Source organism: Habropoda laboriosa, unplaced genomic scaffold, assembly GCF_001263275.1.
Source record: "Habropoda laboriosa isolate 0110345459 unplaced genomic scaffold, ASM126327v1 scaffold697, whole genome shotgun sequence".
Taxonomy (NCBI): domain Eukaryota; kingdom Metazoa; phylum Arthropoda; class Insecta; order Hymenoptera; family Apidae; genus Habropoda; species Habropoda laboriosa.
The window spans coordinates 407236-429598 of NW_017100842.1; the positions used below are offsets into that span (position 1 = coordinate 407236).

A 22363-nucleotide genomic window follows, 5' to 3' on the forward strand; every position below is an offset into this window, starting at 1 on the left:
GTAAGTATATAAAATATATTTGATTTTTTCATGATTTTTATTAATAAATCATAGGAATTAGTAACTAGTTCGATTATATAATAATCGTAAAAGCTAGAATTTCATAGGGAATTTTCATTTTTATTCGTCATTTATTATATTTAAAATTTCAGTTCGTAGTTGCTTACGTTTTACGCATAATGTTTTGTTAATAATACTATTATCAATCTTCCCTTTTCCTTAAGCTTTTAAAGATTTTTCGTATAGATAATAATCTTTTTACATTCACATCTATGATATTAATTTTCTATAAAAAAGCGTACGTGAAGAACTGCCGATCTTTTCCTTGGTACAAGGTGGCGCCACTGTTGCATTATAATGAAGTAGGCACAAGGGAAGAAGAGGTATACGAAGCAAGGAATAGGACAGTTGCTCGTGTGCGAGGCTCCGCGTGATATCGTGGATGTTGTGTACTGTGTGTTTTGTGCCTATCGCATACATTGTCATCTGCTTCTCACGAGGTACACAAATGCAGTTCGTAAAGATGGTTTATCGAAGCATATTTCCAAATGAATTCTCGCAGCCGGTGAACTGAGTAACAGTGCTAAACCTGACGCGAGGTCCTCACCCGCGTTAGGTGCGTTGTGGGCCACCTATCCGCGTCCAAGCTGTGTCGAGCACTCAAGTCATGGTATCGAGGGTCGACACGAACTTCGGTTGTGACGATTTTTTCGGGACTTATCATTGCACCCAAGACATGGCTTGTGACCGTGGTAATTCGGACTTCGAGTTCATCATACCGCCAGAGGCGCCGGTCTTCGAACCGAGTATCGAGGAGTTTCACGACCCCCTTGGCTACATCGCAAAAATACGACCGATCGCTGAGAAGTCTGGCATTTGTAAGATCAAACCGCCGCCTGTGAGTAAATCCTTCCATCACGATTACATCAATCTTTTTCTCTCTCTGCTTTCTCTTTCTTTTCCGTTATCATTTAGAAGGACGCTGTTGTACACGCATCTTCCTTATTCTTCGTTTAAAATCAGACCAGTGTGAATGGACAAATTTTGTATTTCTTTTCTTTTTGTGATCGACGAACGTGCAGATATGCATGCACGACCTCGTTTACGTACTGTGACGCTTCCGCACGAACATCACAGCCGTGACATCATAAAATAAATGAGTTCCTACGTAATATGTACTTTAGAACAAAAATTAAACCAATGGACAAAATTAATTTCTCTGAATGGAGTACTTTTATGCAAATATCAGTGTCTCCTTTTTCTTGTGCCCGCGTTAAAACTTCAGTCTGGTAAAAGGCATGGTGTTCTGTCGACATAAGTCGAAAGATAATACGATCAAAAGGGAAGAAAAGACCACGATGTATTATGTTGAAGGATTTTAATTTTATGGTTTTCAACTGTTGGGACATGTGTTGATGTTCGAAATGCATCAATATCTTTTGACCCAGGACGTTACAATTGGGAGTGACAGGATTGTTGGAAAATAAAAAAATCTGAAATGAAATACGTTTGGTACTCGTCTCATTGCGACATTAATATCGTTATAGCTAGAAGGTACGCTATGTAAAATGGCCGAGACAATCGAAACAATGTCACCTTAGCAAAATGTCTTGAAATGTTTCGGAAATTCTAAACGATACTCGTGACATCGATAGAGAAAGCGCCGAAATAATTATCAACATTCGTAGCCGACGATCTTGAGACATTTATGACATCGCAATATTAGGGATACAGGAATCGTTTGATGTGTTCTTAGGAAGTTTCTATTTCATCTAAAAATATGAATATCATCATAACTTTTTATATGAATAAATATTCTCAACTTTGTCGAGTGTCATATGGCACGTTTCGCAAAAATTTCTGCGTGGTTCCATTTATTTACGAATTTGGCACGATATTTTTTCAGTTCCATGTTTTACGTGGTAGAAAGCGAGACACAGAACCATTAAAAATTTCCCGGTGCCTATATAAGGAAATTTCTAGTTCTTGCAAAATATTCAATTTTTTAGCTCGAATTTTGTAAATTGTTCGTTTGATTTGTATCACCATTAGAATCGATTTGAGCCACCATTTTGTTTTCACATGTGTAAAGAATGATTTTACAATATAATTTTATGGTTACACCTTGAATGCAAAAGATAAAGTAATAGTCAAGGAGAACTAGTAATAACTTCAAAACAAATCGAATGCTGAAGATGTTGATGTTTTTAATGAACGACCATTTAAAACGCATCGTAAGAAAATGCGTATAAGTAATAATTTGACAAGGCTTACATTAAATCAGCATTGAGAAATTTATGCAATTACTTTGCAAAAATTTGTATGCAGTGTCTAAAACATGTCGTAAGTCATATAAAATCTTACCACGTGAACTTTTACAAGGGAAATTCAATTAAGTTATAACTTTTTCTTATGTATCAAAAATACACTTTTATGAAAGCTGAATTATCATAAACTGGTATTTCTTAATTTAGCTAATAAATTTTTTCAAAATTATTCGAATATGTATTGCTACTCCGATAATGGAAAGATGTTATAAATTCTATAAAGTTATTTCAAATTGTCCAATTATGAGACGTAAAAATACTGTACCGTTTTTGGATAAATAGTGTTTAGATTCATAACACCCTTTTTTTTTTACTCCACAGTGATAGGATGTATCATCTTGACGACCATTAACGTTTTCCTCCCTGCTAACCACTTTTTCAGCTTTTATGAAATCGATTTTCTTGGAAACCGTAACTGCTCATTTTTGTTGACAAGCTGAGTTTTTTTTATCTATTCGATAATCTAGATAGATTGTACTGATCTATTTATCTGTAAATCGTTACTCTTTGAGAAAATTCATATTTTGTAACGGGATGACGCCATTACGGAAATAACTATGGTCACGGCATTAAATGGGCGTCGTATATGGAGAAAATCTTCGTGCTATTTATTTTCGACTTGAGTTTTTATGTTGCAATGATACACAACCACCTTAACGATGTGTTTTGTTGTTTATTCTGACCATATAATTAGATATCAAAACTTCAAATGTCGGCTAACGACAAAAGAAATTTTCTCATTTTTATTTTGATGACTGTTTCGTATTTCGTATTACATGTTCTTAAAAAGTGGACTGATCTTACAATGGTGTTGCGTCACGATAGAGATGAAGCTACGAAAGCACTTATCGATTATTTAGATAGACATATACTTTTATGTGTTACAGTATTCATCAATATGTTTTTAATGATTTAGAAAAGAATAAAATCAAAATAAAAACCATTCTCCTGTTGTTCCTTTACCTTAAGCAGATATCCATAAACATTCACAATCATATTTTTATTTTTATACATATTGTACATAAATCCTTATTTTATTAAACTAATTAACTCATCTGAAGACCTGTAAGTACTATCGCATGAATTTACGAAATGCAAATTATGTTAAAAGTCGTGGTAAATAATGTTGCATAATTCGCGAAATATCGTATTGTTTTATAAGTTTTTTATGTTTGTATTTTTATAACTAAATTTACATTGTAAATAAAAGTATATATAGGTTGATTAAGGGTGTTTGTAGTTTTTATTTCATATTATCTTGTTTATAATTGATCTATTTTATTGTTATCTTATTTATAAACATTGAATTTCAGGTAATATTTATTGCTAATAGATATTCCATGTAATAGTAACATAACATCATTTCAATTTATATTACAAATTTATTATCCCATTTTGATATCCTTTTTTGCAAGTAAAAGTAAATAATATGTACAAATTATTTTTATAAATATATTTTCCTTTTTCAGAATTGGCAACCACCATTTGCTGTTGATGTTGATAAATTCAAATTTGTTCCAAGGATACAGAGATTGAATGAATTAGAAGCAAAAACAAGAATAAAACTTAATTTCTTGGATCAAATTGCAAAATTTTGGGAACTTCAAGGTTCTTCTTTAAAAATTCCACTTGTAGAACGCAAGGCTCTTGATTTGTATTCCTTACACAAAATAGTCACTGATGAGGGTTTGTGGTGTTTTTCCTTAATTATTAATATTTCACTTTAAGAATTCCAATATTGTAAATATTGGTGCATTAACAATATTTGCAGGTGGTATTGAGACTGTGACAAAAGAAAGGAGATGGGCAAAAATTGCAAATAAATTAGGTTATCCTTCTGGACGCAGTGTAGGAAGTATTCTAAAAAATCACTATGAACGCATTTTATATCCATTTGACGTATTTAAACAAGGGAAAACATTGACAGATATAGTAAGTTGTTTTATTTTATACATTTAAAATTTTTTGAAAATCAATGTATGTATATAATGTATGTTAAATTATGTAGAAAATTGAACCAGATTCTAATGTGAATGAGAAAAAAGATAGAGATTATAAACCACATGGAATTATATCACGACAACAAATTAAACCCCCAACTGAAAAGTTTTCACGTCGGTCAAAAAGATTTAGTTGCCAAGAAGAAAAGCAGGAAGCTTCTATTAAACAAGAAGATTGTAAGGATGAATGTGACTCTGATAGTGATTGTAAAGATGGAATTAGAAGTAGACATTATGATGATAAAGATAATAGTAAAGAACTTAAAAAACTACAATTTTATGGACCTGGCCCAAAAATGGCTGGGTTTAATACCAAAGAAGCAAAAAAATCTAATAAAACTAGAGGTGTAAAACTTGTTTATGAATTTGACCCTGTGAGTGTACATTATGTTTAGTTATACTGTAATTTTTATTTGTGACAAATATTCTGTTCTAATTTACATGTACATTTTTCTAGTTGGCAAAGTATATTTGCCACAATTGTGGAAGAGGTGATAATGAAGAAAATATGCTTTTATGTGATGGATGTGATGATAGTTATCATACTTTTTGCTTAATGCCTCCGTTGACAGAAATACCAAAAGGTGATTGGAGGTGTCCAAAATGTGTTGCAGAAGAAGTTTCTAAACCAATGGAAGCATTTGGATTTGAACAAGCACAAAGGGAATATACCCTTCAACAATTTGGAGAAATGGCTGACCAGTTTAAAAGCGATTACTTTAACATGCCTGTACATGTATGTAATTCTGTGATATCTTGTAATGTAATGAAATTGACATAAATTTATTTTGTATAGATGGTACCAACATCTTTAGTAGAAAAAGAATTTTGGCGGATAGTTTCTTCCATTGATGAAGATGTAACAGTTGAATATGGAGCAGATTTACATACTATGGATCATGGATCCGGATTTCCAACAAAAACAAGTGTTAATTTGTTTACCTGTGATCAAGAGTATGCTGAATCTTCCTGGAATTTAAATAACTTGCCAGTTTTACGTGGAAGTGTCCTAGGTCATATTAATGCTGATATTAGTGGTATGAAAGTTCCATGGATGTATGTTGGTATGTGTTTTGCAACATTTTGCTGGCACAATGAGGATCATTGGAGCTACTCAATTAATTATTTACACTGGGGAGAGCCAAAAACATGGTATGGTGTACCAGGCTCTCAGGCAGAACGATTTGAACATTCAATGAAATCTGCTGCACCAGAATTATTTCATAGTCAACCAGATTTACTTCATCAGTTGGTTACTATTATGAATCCTAATATTTTAACAAATGAAGGTAACATAACATTATTTTTAATAGTCGTTTTATTAATCAAAAAATATTTTACGGACTATCGTTGACATCATTTGTATTTGATTCATAGGTGTTACAGTATTCAGAACTGATCAACACGCGGGTGAATTTGTCGTAACATTTCCAAGAGCATATCATGCAGGCTTTAATCAAGGATACAATTTTGCTGAAGCTGTAAATTTTGCTCCTGCTGATTGGGTATATTTCAAGTTCTTACCATTAAGATATTTTTATATTTAATATATATATATATTTCATAGATTTTATACTATGTTTAATAGCTTAAAGTTGGACGAGAATGTATAACTCATTATTCGAATTTAAGACGATTTTGTGTATTTTCTCATGATGAATTAGTATGTAAAATGTCATTGGATCCAGATTCATTGGACATAGGAATTGCAACTGCAACTTATCACGATATGCTTCAAATGGTGGATGATGAGAAAAAACTACGAAAGAATTTGTTGGAATGGGTAAGTGATATTTATCTTTTATTTGATATGATTGAATGCTTTTTAAATTTGATACACATGTAAATATTTATTTGAAATAATATGTTTGATTTAGCATAAAAATTTAATTCTTTGTTTAAGTAAAACGTATAACATTATTTGGATTTGTTCAGAATGCATAAATACCTAAAATGTTTAAAATTGCCTCCAAAACCGCTTTCTCACACAAAATAGATTATAATTCTAAATGCAAAGCCTAATATATTTAGGTCAAACAGTATAGTACATGCTGAGACATTCCCTCACATATAACATTACACGTACACGTCGGCACATACACAATCGTAACCATGCGGGCACACGCGGTGAAAGACGTGTGTGCGGCTGATATTACCAACCATTGGACATCGTAGAGTTCCACCGTCCACGTTACAATCTTCATTAATGCCTTCATATATTTCGTTATTTTTGGTTAGCCTGCATTCGTGTCGTTAAAATAGTTTTTGTGCCATCGTTTCTTAGTTATCAGCCTTGACTCGTTTATACGTATTTGGTGTGTCTCTGATCATGGTTATATAACTTTTATTGGTGAATAGAGGTTATGTTTTTAAAGCTTTGCCATGATGCTAAACAGGCATAATTTCTCTGTTGATTCAGAGATTTTCGTACTTTTTCTTTTGATTTTAGTGAAAAGTGTTAATGACAATTTTAAACAAATCATATATTTATGAAATCTTTTATTATTTTGTAGTTTATTTGTCCACAGATGGATACATGTGTTTCATTGATAATTTTATTCTGCATTGCAATATTTCTTTTGAAATGTAAGAGTGATAAATTAATTAATAATTGACTTTTCTGTTAAAAACTACAATTTTCAGGGTGTAACAGAAGCAGAACGAGAAGCATTTGAACTTTTGCCAGATGATGAGAGACAGTGTGAAGCGTGCAAGACAACTTGTTTTTTGAGTGCAGTTACATGTTCATGCCAAAGTTCTCAGTTAGTTTGTTTAAGACATTTCACAGAGCTTTGTGATTGTCCTCCAGAAAAGCATACATTACGTTATCGCTATACTTTAGACGAATTACCAATTATGTTACAAAAATTAAAATTAAAAGCAGAGTCATTTGACTCATGGGTGACAAAAGTAAAGGAAGCAATGGATCCTGACAAAAAGAATGATAAAATTGAATTAAGTGAATTGAAAGAACTTTTAAATGAAGCAGAAAATAAAAAATTTCCAGAAAGTGAATTGCTTACAGCTTTAACAACTGCTGTGCAGGATGCTGAAAAATGTGCAAGTGTTGCACAGCAACTTTTGAATAACAAACAACGTACCAGGTATGGCTGTCTTTTAATTTAGGTCTATATCAACACTACTACTTATACTAAGCAAATAAAACTATTTGAAACTTTTTACGTAGAACCAGGCAATCTGTTGAAACTAAATACAAGCTTACAGTAGAAGAATTAACTCTTTTCTACAAAGAAATAACAAACCTATGCTGTGAACTTAAGGAATCTGATGGAGTAAAATTCATACTTGATCAAGTGTTGCAATTTCAAAAAGAAGCAGAAGAATTAGAATCTAAAGAAGATGATTGTGATATTGAACAATTGGAAAAGTGTATTGATTTTGGGGATTCTATTTGTATTGAACTACCTCAACTTACACGTTTGAAACAAGTAAGTGCACATAAATGTAATGTGTATACTTTTAATAGAAATGTGTTCTTGTTCCTTAATATGATTAAGTATGTATTTATTATAGAAATTAGCACAAATACAATGGCTTGAGGAAGTAAAGTCTATTCAAGAAGATCCAAAATCTATACACCGTGATGACTTATTAAAATTGATTGAAAAAGGTATGACAATACCTCCTCACTTGAGTATAGAACATACTCTTTCAAAACTACAAGTATTAATGCTTGCAATTGATAAGTGGGAAGAAAAGGCAAAGCTGTATCTTCATACAAAAAATAGACAAACTATTTCAAGTCTTGAAGAATTTATTCATGCAGCTGACAGTGTAGAGGCTTATTTACCAAGTTTAGATGTTCTTCAAGACACGTTGAATAAAGCAAAAAATTGGACAAAGATGGTAGAAGAGATGCAAGCAAGAGATAATTTTCCATATTACAATACATTAGATGACCTAATTAAAAGGGGTAGAAATATTTCACTGCATCTAGATGCCCTTCCAATCTTAGAATCTACACTATCACAAGCAAAAACCTGGAAAGAAAGGACAGCAAGAACATTCCTAAGGAAAAATTCACATTATACTTTAATGGAAGCTTTATCACCACGAATAGGAGTTGGTATACAAGCTTTAAAAGCTAAAAAGAGTAAGAGTGAAGATTCCGTAGGACCTGTATTCGTCTGTGATACAAAATTGGACGATTCCAATGACTCGGCTACTATTGTAGCCGCATTTAAATTAGCCGAACAACGTGAAATGGAAGCAATGAGAAATTTAAGGGACAGAAATTTAATGAAAACCGAAATAGACGATTCGAGGTATTGTGTCTGTCGTCGACCAAGGTTTGGGCTCATGCTTCAATGTGAGCTTTGTAAAGATTGGTTCCATTGTAAATAACATTTTATAATTTTAATGTATGCAGTTATTAATTAAATTTATCAGTATTTAAGCGAAATTAATTATAATTTTAGCAAATTGCGTACCCTTGCCAAAAACATCGTACAAAGGAAAATTACCAATGTCAAGGGAAATTAAATTTTTATGCCCTTGTTGTTTACGTTCACGGCGGCCACGGTTAGAAACTATTTTGGCACTTTTAGTTAGTCTTCAAAAAATTCCAATCCGTTTACCAGAGGGTGAAGCATTGCAGTGTTTAACGGAACGTGCAATGAATTGGCAGGTTAGTTTTACATGAAAATGAATGATAACAAATTCTATATAAAATGTAACGATATACATAATATACATAGTATACGTACATCGAATAGGATCGAGCACGGCAGGCACTAGCTACGGATGAAATTTCGTCGGCATTGGCAAAATTATCTGTACTTTCGCAAAAACTGGTTGAAGCGGCAGCAAGGGAAAAGACAGAGAAAATTATCAGCAGTGAACTGAAAAAAGCAGCCAATAATCCTGAATTACATCAGAGAGTACAAGCAATTGCACCTCTTAGTGGTGTGCATTCAGATGACAGCGCGCTTAGTACTGCAGTAAGTGTATTCAAATTTGTATAAATGTAGAATGTGAAATTACGTATAAAATATATCCTATATTATAAAGGTTGAATACATATATGCAATATATTTTAGGATGATGATGACGATGTTGTTACTATAGATGATGACGAGCCAAGCTGCAGTACGTTCAACAGCAATGAACACGCATATTCTTATAGTAAGATTTTTCTTCATAAAAAAAAATAGATGTTAAAAGTATAAATTCATGATGTTCAAATTTTGTTTTTCAGTATCAAAAATTCAACGAAAATCGCAATCAAATGATTCGGCCGAAGTTGCCGTTGTACTTTCACAGACAGCGAGGTTACGTTTAGAAGAATTAATGATGGAAGGTGATTTATTAGAAGTTGCATTAGATGAAACCCAACACATTTGGCGTATATTAAGTCATACAAATAGTCCAAGTACCGTTCGGAAGTACGCATCATATGAAGAAATTCAGTCTGGTATAAATCAAGATACAAAGGATGTAAAAAAGCGTGGAAGAAAAAGGAAATCCGAAGAATTCGAGTTATTGAAAAAACTTGGAAGGCAAAAAATGGAAGAAAAAAACTTAGCTAAACGAAAAGTGCTGCAGAAAGAAAAGAAATCGGCTAGTTCCCCATTGCCAATAAAGCGTGGACCTCGAAAGGTAATTAAATTTAGTAATGTTATTTGCCTCGAATTAAAACTTACAAAGTTGCATAATACTTACATGAAATTTGCAATTACAGTTTTGTTAGTAACAAAGTTGCATTTATTAATGAAGTTTGAATTCGAGACAGTTTTGAACTTAAAATAATTGAAATAAACAGTGTTTTGAACACCAATCAGCTCGATTTCAGTTAAATGTAAATTCTAGATAAAACGCAAAGAAGGTGAAGATGGTCCAAAGAAAAGAGGTGGTAACAGGAAAAAGACCAAACAAGATACTTCGGACGAAGAAGATGATTGCGCAGCTGTTAATTGCTTACGACCTAGTGGTAAGAATATTTCTTCTCGAAGAAATAATTTAATACCACTATTGTCATGATGTAATACAGGTTTCTCTTTTGGTTTTGTTATTTTAGGTAGGGAAGTTGACTGGGTACAATGTGATGGCGGCTGTGAAGGTTGGTTTCATATGCACTGTGTTGGATTAGATCGTACAGAAATTGCGGAGGAAGACGATTACATATGCAGTAATTGTAAAGATGCAGAACAGAATTCAACGGTAAGTTAGATTAAAATGTCCAGGTCCCCGCTGTTAACTTTACATTAGATAATTTTGCACATACTTATTATATTTATAGTAAATATTTTTAGCAGCTTGATAAATTATTATGTTATTATTTTTCTTCGTTTAGCATTTTAATTATATACAACTTAACTATTTTCTAATTCTCTATTTCAGTTGTTCAATACTTTAAGTTCTTACTTTTTAGTTGCTAAGTAGTGCATTACATTATAGTTTTAGTGCAACATTTTTTTGTGTTGTCTATACTGTAGTCAAGAGCGCCAGATCCATTAGCTGAATCATTAGGCCTGGATGCACTTCTTTCCCTTTCTCAATCTCAGGGTTACCAGGGCACAGACAGTGAAGCAGACATTCAAGAAACGACATCCTTCGTCAGGACTTACTAGCCGGCTTTATCGTGTTAGCTCTGTACAAGGCTAGGATGTTTATCAATTTCAAATAATTTCGACTGTGAAGCTTACAGTCCGACAATTAACGTTACCTACAATCATTATTCAGTCAGTTGGTACTGCAGGTCACCATGTGCCGTTTGAGTAGAGTTGCGAGTGGATATTGGAGATAAAGTATTATAATGCGATCAAATTATAATCTTGACGACTATGAACTTATATTTTGATTTGATACGCTATACAGAGCAATCAATTTTTTGTATGTATTATATATTGCAATGTATTTTATTTTTTTAAGATAAAACAAATGTTTATTAAGAGGAGGATTTGTTGCCCCAATACAATACGTTCGTTCATATTTATGGAAAATTAATTTCACGCATTGATATTTAATGTTAATTTATAACATCAAAACCAGCTTGTTTCTATTCAGAATAACATTTTAATTTCCAATTAATTACAAGGTTCTGATTAAAGAAATTTCTAAATCAGTAAATATTCTAGAGAACAGGTATCACGGATGAACCGTGATATACTTGGTGTTTCAGATGGAATTTAAAAAAATAGTATATTTTGCATCTCATTGTAACTGTTATTTCATATCTCTCGCTGCGAATATTGATGGGAAAGAAAATACTGGTTTTGTGAGACCAACGACTGTTAACTAACTAATGATATACGTTAGCACTATTTATAATGCGATTCATAGTGTGAATGTAATGCTCTTTTCATAAGTGAAATGTGAAAAGATGTAAAAAAAAGTCGAAGGCGGGAAATATAATTTGACCTAACGATTTGGGCATAATATAACACGAAAGAAAAATTAACGACGGCGATAATATATGTGACAAAGAAGAGTCATCTCAGAATACTTCTAATACAAAGAAGATTTCGTCGGTTTTTTTATCGGCTTTTAATTGTAATGGCGCAAAAGGTGAAATCGATTTCCTTTGCGCTAAAATAGTATGTACAGATAGACTGAGATATGTGTGTATTAAGATATAGATATTATACATATATATGTAAGAAGATTAGATTGAAATATAGAAGTAAGTTACAGTTTGTATAAAACAAAGAATTGACACGCAGATACATAGCATACCTAAATCTGCCTTTCTAAAATAATTCATTGGATTTTGGACCAGAGTGTACAACTTATATAATTTATACGAGCTGCGAATCATTTAATTTTCATTTCATCTCATGTTGCTTATCACAAACATTTTGAAAATCGTTTTGTATTATGGTATTATTGATTTCAGTGAAGAATATTTGAATGGCCTACAAAACTTAGATTTTATAACGTAAATTCTATTAGTAGTATTATAAATCATTAATTTTATTATTTGAACCGTTCAGCAGATAGAAGTATTCATTTTAATTTCTCTCATGACTATTACATTTTGTAATATTTGGCAGGTCGCTCTATGATATTGCATATTTCTTCATATATATCTATCTTTTCATTTTATAAATTCAACGTTCGTTCGTTCGTTTTCAATTTTTAAAGCCGTTAACTGTCTAATGCGTTAAACTTCACTGAACATTGTTAACATTCGAATGATGTGTAATGCATTGATGTAGTATAATTAAAGCTTACTTATTACTTTGTACATTAAAGTATTATAAAAATCGCTAAATATTATAAAGATGATACTTACACTAACTGATAAGATATATTCCGTAATAAATCATTTTATAAATGTTGTAAGCATTATAAATATGGATCTCATTCTTGGTAAACAAAACTGAAAAAAGGGGTTGGTGTTCATCTGTGAAACACTGATGTAAAATATAGATTATGGCATGTAATTTGTGTATTTAATGTTGACTCTGGTACAAAACCATGCTTAGTGTATTAGTTGATAACGACGTTCTTTAGTTACTTTTGAATGTGATTATTCAGGTTTTTTTTTTTTTTTTTTTTAAAGGAAGAAAGTTATTCGTTTTACTCCCATGTAAACGTGTTATGTGCGTGTCTCTATCTATTAATGTGGTTTTTTTTGCACGATATGCAAAGTAAAACTGCATTGTGTAAAAAATGAAACTTTTTATCGTGTAGGTCGTCGATTGGCGAAGGTGTGCTAGAAGCGCATGAAATTTTGTATAATTAATTGTTGAAGAAAACAAATATCAATCATTGAGTTTCCATTATGATCTAAAACTATATGAATGTATGTTATGTGTGGAACGACGCGACGCACAGTGTGTTTTAAACATTTACAATATCCGGACATACGATGAAAATCGGTGATGCTGGCATAACAGAATGAATTCTGTTAATAAATGTTCATGTTCCATTAAAAAAAAAAAAAGAAAGGAAAGACGGATTGTTCGATCACTCTGTTGACAGAATTCATTTTATAATAATCGTAGTGATAAAAACATACCGAAGTATTATGCATCATCCACGATTAAGTATATGTCACGTGTTTCGTTTAAAACAGACTGTAGGTCAAAGAATCGATGAGACATTATGTGTACACACATATATTTTTGTACAGATACAAAAAGGCTCAATAATCTCTTCGATTATTGCTCCTGGATACGCGGGAACACAGTGAATTTCTAACGATAGTGTGTTTTCGCGATTCGGTTAGGGTGAGGTACGAATTTCATTTGTTTCCTTTCGTAATAAAAATTATATATATATATATACATATATACACACACACATGTACGTATATTGGTTATATATGTATTTTATACAAGGTACTTAGAATCATTTTCTATTAAGAGATATAAATATAAAAAAAAAGAGGAAAAAAGAAAGAAACGAACAATAAATTTGTGTGCTTCATGAAGTGGTACACTATCATTAAAAATACATTGTGACTAATGACATGAAAAAAAAAAGAAGAAAAAAAGATTGAAACTACGTGATCGCTTACAGCTGTTGCAAAATGGACATATTCGAGCATTGTACTTTACCATGAAATACTAGTATACTATGTTGAATACTGATCACTCGTTCAGCATAATATGAGGCAAGTGCCTAGGCGTTTCCAAGAAATAATACAAATCATCTTAACAAAAGAAATTCATCTTTGTTAATATTCTTGAGCACAAACTGTCTAGTACTGATTCTCTTCTTTCTTGCAACGAGAAATGTTTACGTAACTTGCACTTAATGACGGATTAAAATTCACCGAATCCAAACGAGTGGTATATATTATTAAAAGGAAAGAGTATTATGCTTCAACCAAATCATTTTTATAAAATTAATGCTGTAATTAGGGGTGATTAGTTTTATATGTAAGAAGATTTAATTTCGAAGCTCAGCTAATATTTATTTTAATATATAATTCGTTTTCTCATTTAATCGGTAGATAAATTCTTTTAAAAGGGGGGGAATATCAAATGAATTCCAGTTTCATTTGAAATTTCCGTTTTGTGATATTGTTGCAATTTGCTTACTCATGATAGCCGTTTTATTTTCATGTCAATTAATACTTAGTTTGTCTTTTGTGATTCTGAGATGTTGGCTTAATTCTGTTCAATTTACACATGATCATTACTTACTTAACAATTGGATCGTTCACTTTCATTGAAATGATTTAATCAAAAATTGTTACTTAACTTCTTTCAATGCATTATTACAAAGTAACCCTCTTAATATATATATTAAGCTCAGTTGTTTCTTTGTTTATTCCTATTCTGTGTATCATGCAGAAAAATCAGTATAGAAACATTCGTGTCAAACGTGTCTTAAGTTATTCCGAACTTCACCTCGCAACGAAAAAAAAAAGAAAAGAAAAGGAAAACTCTTCGATTCCACCAAAAATTTTGTATAGTTTTACAGAGAAGCATTGTCGTATATTTCGTATTTATACGTTCTCGTCTCTTTGTGTTTTTTTCTCGAATGTCCTGAAAGTTCATTTGTTCACGAGGAAAACTTCCCACAAATACGATCCTTTGTCGTCGTCACTTGCGTAAATAACCATTTTAACTGTGTAACACAGATACATTGTTTATTTCCTTTATACACAAATCATTTTAGACAGAAATATTTATGAGACAGTAAATGTAATTTAGGGCTAAGTAGCGTTAACGTAGTTTTTATTTGTAAGATTATATCACTTTGATTTCCGATAAAATATATTAAATGTATATGTGTACATGTACATTCAATACCATAAGCTGCTTCTTTTTCTCGTTGTCTTATATAGCTGAAACAGAAAGAAACATAATATATTAGATCAAAGAACAGAGAAACGTCCAAAAATTAATCTTCGAACTACTATTTTATTTTCACACATTTTCATGAAATGAAACGTGCATGTTGATAAAAAAAAAAAGGACAGACCGACTAAATGCATCCGGACATTTAAGAGAAAATTTTCTTGTCAAAAAGGCTATCGTTGCTCATTTTCCGTGATGTAACATTATTTAAAAGGGGTCGATGTCCGTGGAAGCGTATTCGTGTAACCTGTGGGAGAGATAGAATGTCAATAAAGAGCGGCGGAACATGAAAGTTGGGGGAGATGTGAATTTCTCGTTTATATGACGTACAACGGGAAGTTGAGCAAGCCGGGTCAGAAGAAGATTCGTGTTTGTGTAGGATAGAGCTTTCGGCAAAAAGTAATATTTCAGGCGTTAGAAGGAAGATTAGAAATGCGAACGTGATTTTTGCCCGAATATCAAACTTCCTTCGAAGCGGCGAATTTTTACGCTGTGAAATATGAAAAATTTGTCTTCCGCACTATATTTTTTCTTTTTTTGTATAAGTTGGTTTTGTATAAAAAAATTTTTGTTTTTTAAACACTGTTTTGTTTCCTTTTTACGTATACTTTCGATAACAATAGCATTCACTGTCTTAACAACATGACGAATAATACGAATAATTAATAATCGATATCGAATGTTACTAATTTCAATATCACACGCATAAATGCTTGGTGGAATTGCGCATATTGTTTTGTCCATTAATGCAGCCGCGCATTTCAATATCAAATCAGGCATGGAAACAGACTCGACGTCGCATCAAACACACAGTTTAAACGAATGACTCAACCTGAATTTTTTGCTCCTGATGTACGTACAGCTATTGCTGTGTATGCAAAAAATGATTCACCACCGCGGGGATTTCGTTGTTCGTTTTCATGAAGTTTAACGCTCGCGAAATATCAGACTTGTCGCGTCTTCCCGTGATTCAAATGCGGTACTTCCATCTTTGACATTTCCATACTTTCGATGACTACATTATACTTTATAATCGAGGTTTTACTTCGTTCGAAGAGGCGAAGTTCGATACTCACCTTTATTTCGTTGAAAATAGTTGTTCAAGGGTCAGTCGAGTCACGATTATCCAGTCAAACATTCCATTTTGATATTTCAATTTGCGTCGATGCGAAATGTTGGCGAAGTATATCGTTAACGTTATCCACTGATGATAATGTTAGCGGTAAACGTGGTAAACAAAGTGTCGCTTCTGAAAACAAGGTATGAAAATAAAGATAATGGTTGTTAAATATCTCCTGTTCCTTCGTATTTTTATTTACTCTTTTAACACTTCACGCAGCCTTGAGCTTCATGTACGAATGCCACTGTTGAATTAGACGAGAACGACATATCTACGATTTAACTGACTGGTTTTATTCCGTGGATGATCATATGTACGATTTCCTGTACGCGGAAGTCTGTAATATTTCACTCTAACTTGTACACTTTTATGGTGCGAGGCACTCGTATTTCTGTCACGTGCGCAAAAACAATTTCACCATAGACGCGATTCGAAGTAAAAGGAGGGAACATAACCTTTTGTACAGCGAGCATTATCTTTTTCATTTATGCCATTGGTTTCATACAATTTTACAACTTATGATGAATTGAAAAGTACTTTATGATTCCGTTGTTCGTGGAAAGAACGAAAGTGTGACGAATGAAATCATTCGTAGAGAGGAATGTCTTCTGTCCGAACGAAGAAACGTCACTTTGACAACTTCCGCCCTCAGGTTCTAAAAAGTGTAACGCTTTGAAGGCGGGAGGGAATAGTTCCAAATAATAGGCGCTTTTGTTCTTTCTGACGTAACGTATTTTTTGAAGTATGGAACGAAAATTTATCGCAAAGTATAAGAATTCAATTCCTGGTCATATAACATATCATAAAGAAGAGCAGTTCATTAAACAATATAAAATGGAGTACAACATCAAAGAACAACACCGCAAGTAGAGTTAATACATGTAACGATTCGATAAGGTTTTTTTCTTTGAAGTCGTTTAGTCTGTTTCCGCAAAAAATATACAGTGTAAGACCGAAAGAAGAGGTAATAAAGGGTTATTTGTGTGTCAAACAGATAAGCTTGAATTGTAATTTCGATTGTGTCCGGATATTTTCGTGGAACGGAACGGACCTGTCCCAAGGTGTCAAGACAGTGGTCCCTTCGTTTTCATTCGGCTGTTTCCGTGGACGTTCGGTGGGCTGGCGCGCGCTCCGTTTGGTATACGGCGCCTCAGTGTTCGTTGCGACTCCGTAATAGCGGGATACGTTCCCGCGGTGTCTGGCTGCTTCGTTACCGCGTCGTAACCAGAATCGCGTACGCGAGGTGCGAGAACGCCCCAAGTAACCGTTTTCGTAACTATCCGCGTGTACCGGGTGAAAATTGCCGACTCGTGTTGCACGTTTTCCAGTCTAATTGTGCGTACTGCGTAAACCGGACAGCGACTGGGAGGAGAGAAGAAAGAGAGAGAAAGAAAAAGAGAAAGAGTGAGAAGGGTCACGCAGGGACTGCAGAGAAAGGAAAGACGAAAGGATTATATATTCGAACAACATGGCCACTGCAATCGACGACCGGCAGGAGTTGTTGGAGCAATTTCAAGAGGTGAGTCCTTTTTTTCCCTTGATGATCGATCTTTGTGTAATCGCGTCACGGGACAGTCGTTACTATGGTTTTTCTGGTTGATATTGCACGTATTACTACGTATACCGTGGCTTCTTATCGATCGCCGGTTTTATCAGCATGCTTTCGTGGAAACCCACCCTCGTGGGGACTACGCAGGGTGTCGCCGCCCTGCAGTCAGTTTACTCGTTTTTTACACCAACCCATCGTGAATTTCTAAATGTACGTAAGGTATGGGGTGAATCGTATTATTTTACGAACACGCGTATCCTAACAGAATACGATTGCACGAAACTTATTAGCATATCGTGTTCACGATATTCTTTATCCAATTGAATCATATGTATGCACGAGTGAATCAGAGTAACTCTATGCGGTTGTCTTCTGTAACGAGAGGATATGAATCACGCGTAATTCATTTAGAAAAACAGCGTATACACATCCCGCGGACGCTTTACCGGCGTCGACTGCGTTGAACGTCAACAGTTTTTCAAATCGATCGAGCGCGTAATTACGCTCGATATATCGAGTATCGTGACCCGGTCACTTTTCACTTATACCCCCTTGTACGCACGTTCACGCACGTCTAACCACTCACTCTCTTTCTCGCTGTTCATACTACGCATATACAACGTGTTTTGCGTTACGTGCTCACATGCTTGTTAAACAGCTCGAGCGAAAGAGTCCATTAACTGTTACATTCGTTATGAACTGAGAGCATTATCTGTTGTGCTAACAGTTCATGTTACCGGCACCGGGTTTATTTACATTCTGTCTCGCGTCGAAACGACAGCCACCATAGGATCCACGAAACAATGTACGAAATTTATCAATCCATGTCACGTCTAAATTACCCTACCTTATTTATCGTGCAATTGCTTCCTCGTTTCACCGAGGATTTACCATGAATTTGCTTTCCCAACGGAGTCGACCTATCAGCTTTTAATTTCTTCTGATAAATGTCTCTAAAATTCTTCGATACCGTTATGCCCATACGAGGAGAAAGAGTTTCAACTCTCGAACACCGTGTCGCTGCATTCTCGCGTACAAGAGGAAGACATGTGACCATGATCGCACGTGCTCGTCCTTCGAATACCTACGGTCGCTCTAATTACTCTTTACCATTACCGTTTGAACCGTACCATCGTGGCTATACACCGTTCACGAACCTGTGTGCGTCATTCACGGTTTTTCAATCTGTTTTGTGGGGTCCGGTGTCTCGTTGCCAAGTCGTTGTTACTTGTTTCAACCAGTTCACTTTTCACGGTTGATTAACTGACCGTGTAGTCTCCGTTTCGTGATCCTTTTTTTTTCTCGCCTCGGTGTCTGTTAACAACGACCAATTTGTCACCGTTACGAGTTTATAACGCTGTTCAATATCGAAATACGATACAGTGTTTATTGGACACACAATGGTACATTGTTTGGTCGGTGTACTGGATGCTAGATGGAACCAATATCGAATTATAGGTTAACTTCACTCAGCTATATATATATATTGCTAGTTTCGTTATATTCTACTTTTTTCTCCCCCCACATTCTATCGCGATGAAACGAGTTACGAAACCTGAAAGAGAAACCGTTCTGTGTTTCTTTTTCTGTTCTTTTCCGTTGAATAGAGAATGAAACGGAATATAAAGAAACTCATCAACGATTACGACGCCTTTTTGTCTCTGTACGCCGTACTCTATCCGTCGGGCAGTGTGTTGATATCGATTGAATTTGCTATTTATGAGTCAGAGTGGCGCGGTCGGTCAGCCGTCGTCGTCGTCGTCGTTTCGTCGTCGGCTTTCTCCTCAATTTATTCGTTTGCGGTGGGGCCAGTGCGCGGCGTGGCGCGGCTTGGCGTTTAAGCCCAGCAGCAGGATACAATTATAACCGTCGATGCGGACGGTGCTTAGAAGCGAGATGAGAGAATCCCCTCGAAAACAATGACCTTGCTCAAGAGTATAAGGGAGATGGCGAAATTGCTCCCTTCCGCCGGCATTGTCGAGAAAGTCTTCAATTATCTTATTGATCGCGTTACCGGTGCGAGAGAACCGCGCAACCCCTTCCGCGACATCCTGCCGTTGCAGCGTTGCGAAAGTGCACACGCGAACACGCGTCGAAGGGCACGGCTTAGGGGACCACCCCTGACGCGCTGTACACGTCATGGGCCTGGATGCCGCTGGATTTTAGTTTCTACCTCGTGATTCTCTGTCGTCTGGCGTGTATCGGTGCTCTGAGAATAAGAATTTATGGAACGGTTGAAATATTGAAACGCTGGATGATTGAAATAATAATGTGTGATATTTGAGATAATTGAAATAGTAACGTATGATATTTGGGATAATTGAAATTTTAATATATAATATTTGGGATAATTAAATTTGTAATGTATGATATTCAGGATGATAAAAATAGTAATGTGTGATATTTTGGATAATTGAAATATTAATATATCATATCTGGGATAATTGAAATAGAGATGTATGATATCTGGGATAATTAAAATAGTGATGTATGATATCTGGGATAATGAAAATAGTAATGTGTGATATTTGGGGCAATTGAAATAATAATATGTGATATTTGGGAGAATTGAAATAGTAATGCATGATATTTGGGATAATTGAAATGTTAATATATAATATTTGGGAGAATTGAAATAGTAATATAAGATATTTGGGATAATGAAAATAGTGATGTACGATATTTGGGATAATTGAAGCAGCAATATATGATATTTGGAATATCGATACAGTAACGTAGTCTAATAATTGAAATCTAAGAATAATAAGAACTGGAGAAATCGGAATATTTCTAACAATTGAGATACCACGATATGTGCAATTCGAGAAGTTGGAGTAATTGTAAACCAGAATAATTGACACGATTAGATATTCCAAATAATTGATTTAATTGAAACTAAAATACTTCGTACATCTGAAGTAATAGGAACATTAAAGTACTCGAAGCTAGAATAGCCGAAGTAATTGAATCATTAGAATAGTTGAAAAATTCCAAGTCAATTACCGTTCATTATCTACGTTAGAAGCAAATCGATGTAATTTATCGAATATACTCCAAGATCAGAGTTAACAGGATTCTTCGATATTTTAAACTAATTTCTACCGGTCTAAGGAGAGAGAAGTCTTTTAAATTGAGGAAAATTGGTTTTACAAAATCTCGTTGAACAGAGGGAATCTGATATTTACCGGGTAATAGGGTTGTTTAAGTTATTCAAGTAGATCGAATTCTTGGAGTAATTTCCGTCGGTCAAGGTGCTCGAGGTGTTGAAGGGCTTTAACTTGGTTTCAGTGGGAGCTTAACTTGGTTCCATCTGTCTAGAGGACGCGGACAGATCTAATAGTCTCTCGTTCCCTTCTGCTTCCTGCCAAGCTGTATCTCGGATTTACTTTTCGGTAGCGAAAGTCGTTAGTGGAAGTAATCGAGGTGGGATTCGTATTTACACTCGGCCGAGGGTGCTCGAAAGGGAGTCGTAGCAGTCCTCGTGGCTCTAGAGAGTCCTAAAGCGATTACGGAACACTCAGAACCTTCTCCGTGCTCGTTTTTTTTTTTTTTTTTTTTTTTTAAATTGAACATCTACAGGATTATATGGGCCATATGGAACACTTGAAAAAATTACCTTTTATAAAAACAGAGATCTTCTGTATAATAATAAAATTTATTAGACAGACGATACAGTGCAATATTGTATTTTACTCCAATTCGAATATGTAGATAAATTTTTCCGGAGGATTGAAATTCTTTGAAATTCCATTATCTTCAATTTTAGTAAGAGAAAAGTGGCATTAAAGTTAGTGAGAAAAAAGAAGATTGCAAGTAAAGAAGCAACGCAGAATAATATCGTATTTTACTCCAATTGGAATATTTCACGATAACGATTGAAATTCCTTGAAATTCCATTACCTTCAATTTCAGGAAGAGAAAAGTGTAATTAAAGTTAACGGGGACAAATAAAGATAGAAGATAGTAAGTAACAGAAAATTTCGTCGCGATGATGGAAAAATTTGCATTCGTCGGCAACGTAATAGGCGGAATTCCAGACACAGATCAGATAACAACATCCGGAGGAATGATTTCGAATTCTCGAAAGCGTCGATTCCTTCTGCGGTCGTTCGCATCGGAAACGTTCTGCATCGGCTTTAAAGCGAGGCGCAGCGGCTTTTTTAGCGCATCTAAATCACCCCTCGAGTATGTAAATATGTATTTCGCAATGGGGCCCGCGTCGGTGTGGATTACGGTCGCTCCGGTGCACAAGGGGTTGAGAGTCACCCCGTCAGAAACAATGTCGCAAAGAGTGTTCTTGTAAAAGGGGCGCGATGCAACCTACCCGGATATATCTTTCTTCCAGTTTTCCTTCTCGCCACGGGCGAGTTTCCAATTAAAAAATCCCGGAAATCTTTCAGTTACACTTGCGTTTAGTATGTCTTGTCTTTAACCGGACAAACGAAAATTGCATGCATAGTTCGTTGGAAAACAGTTTCTCGAGTTTTCTTTTCTTATCTTTTATTTCGGAATTAAACACATTTTTTAAAGTTTCATCAATCTATGAAAGTCTATAAAAATTCTATCATTCTAAATATTTTGTAATTTCAAAA

General features: G+C 34.4%; 2 protein-coding genes across 2 annotated transcripts in view; both read left to right on the forward strand.

The window, feature by feature from the left end:
- Window positions 1-428: 428 nt before the first annotated feature.
- Window positions 429-11161, forward strand: LOC108577324 (lysine-specific demethylase lid). The gene is made up of 18 exons (XM_017940464.1): window positions 429-898; window positions 3797-4013; window positions 4099-4259; window positions 4336-4701; window positions 4785-5063; window positions 5124-5616; window positions 5705-5832; window positions 5916-6110; window positions 6971-7431; window positions 7515-7776; window positions 7862-8684; window positions 8767-8975; window positions 9064-9288; window positions 9388-9472; window positions 9546-9946; window positions 10157-10277; window positions 10365-10507; window positions 10783-11161. The coding sequence occupies exons 1-18, from the start codon at window positions 668-670 to the stop codon at window positions 10915-10917; spliced, it is 4935 nt and encodes a 1644-aa protein (XP_017795953.1). The 5' UTR covers window positions 429-667; the 3' UTR covers window positions 10918-11161.
- Window positions 11162-17391: 6230 nt separating this feature from the next.
- LOC108577323 (plastin-1) overlaps window positions 17392-22363 on the forward strand; it is a 48504-nt gene continuing 43532 nt past the window's right edge. The window contains exon 1 of the mRNA XM_017940463.1: window positions 17392-17741. Coding sequence (XP_017795952.1) covers window positions 17691-17741 — 51 coding nt within the window. The 5' untranslated portion in view covers window positions 17392-17690. The remainder of the gene's footprint in view (window positions 17742-22363) is intronic.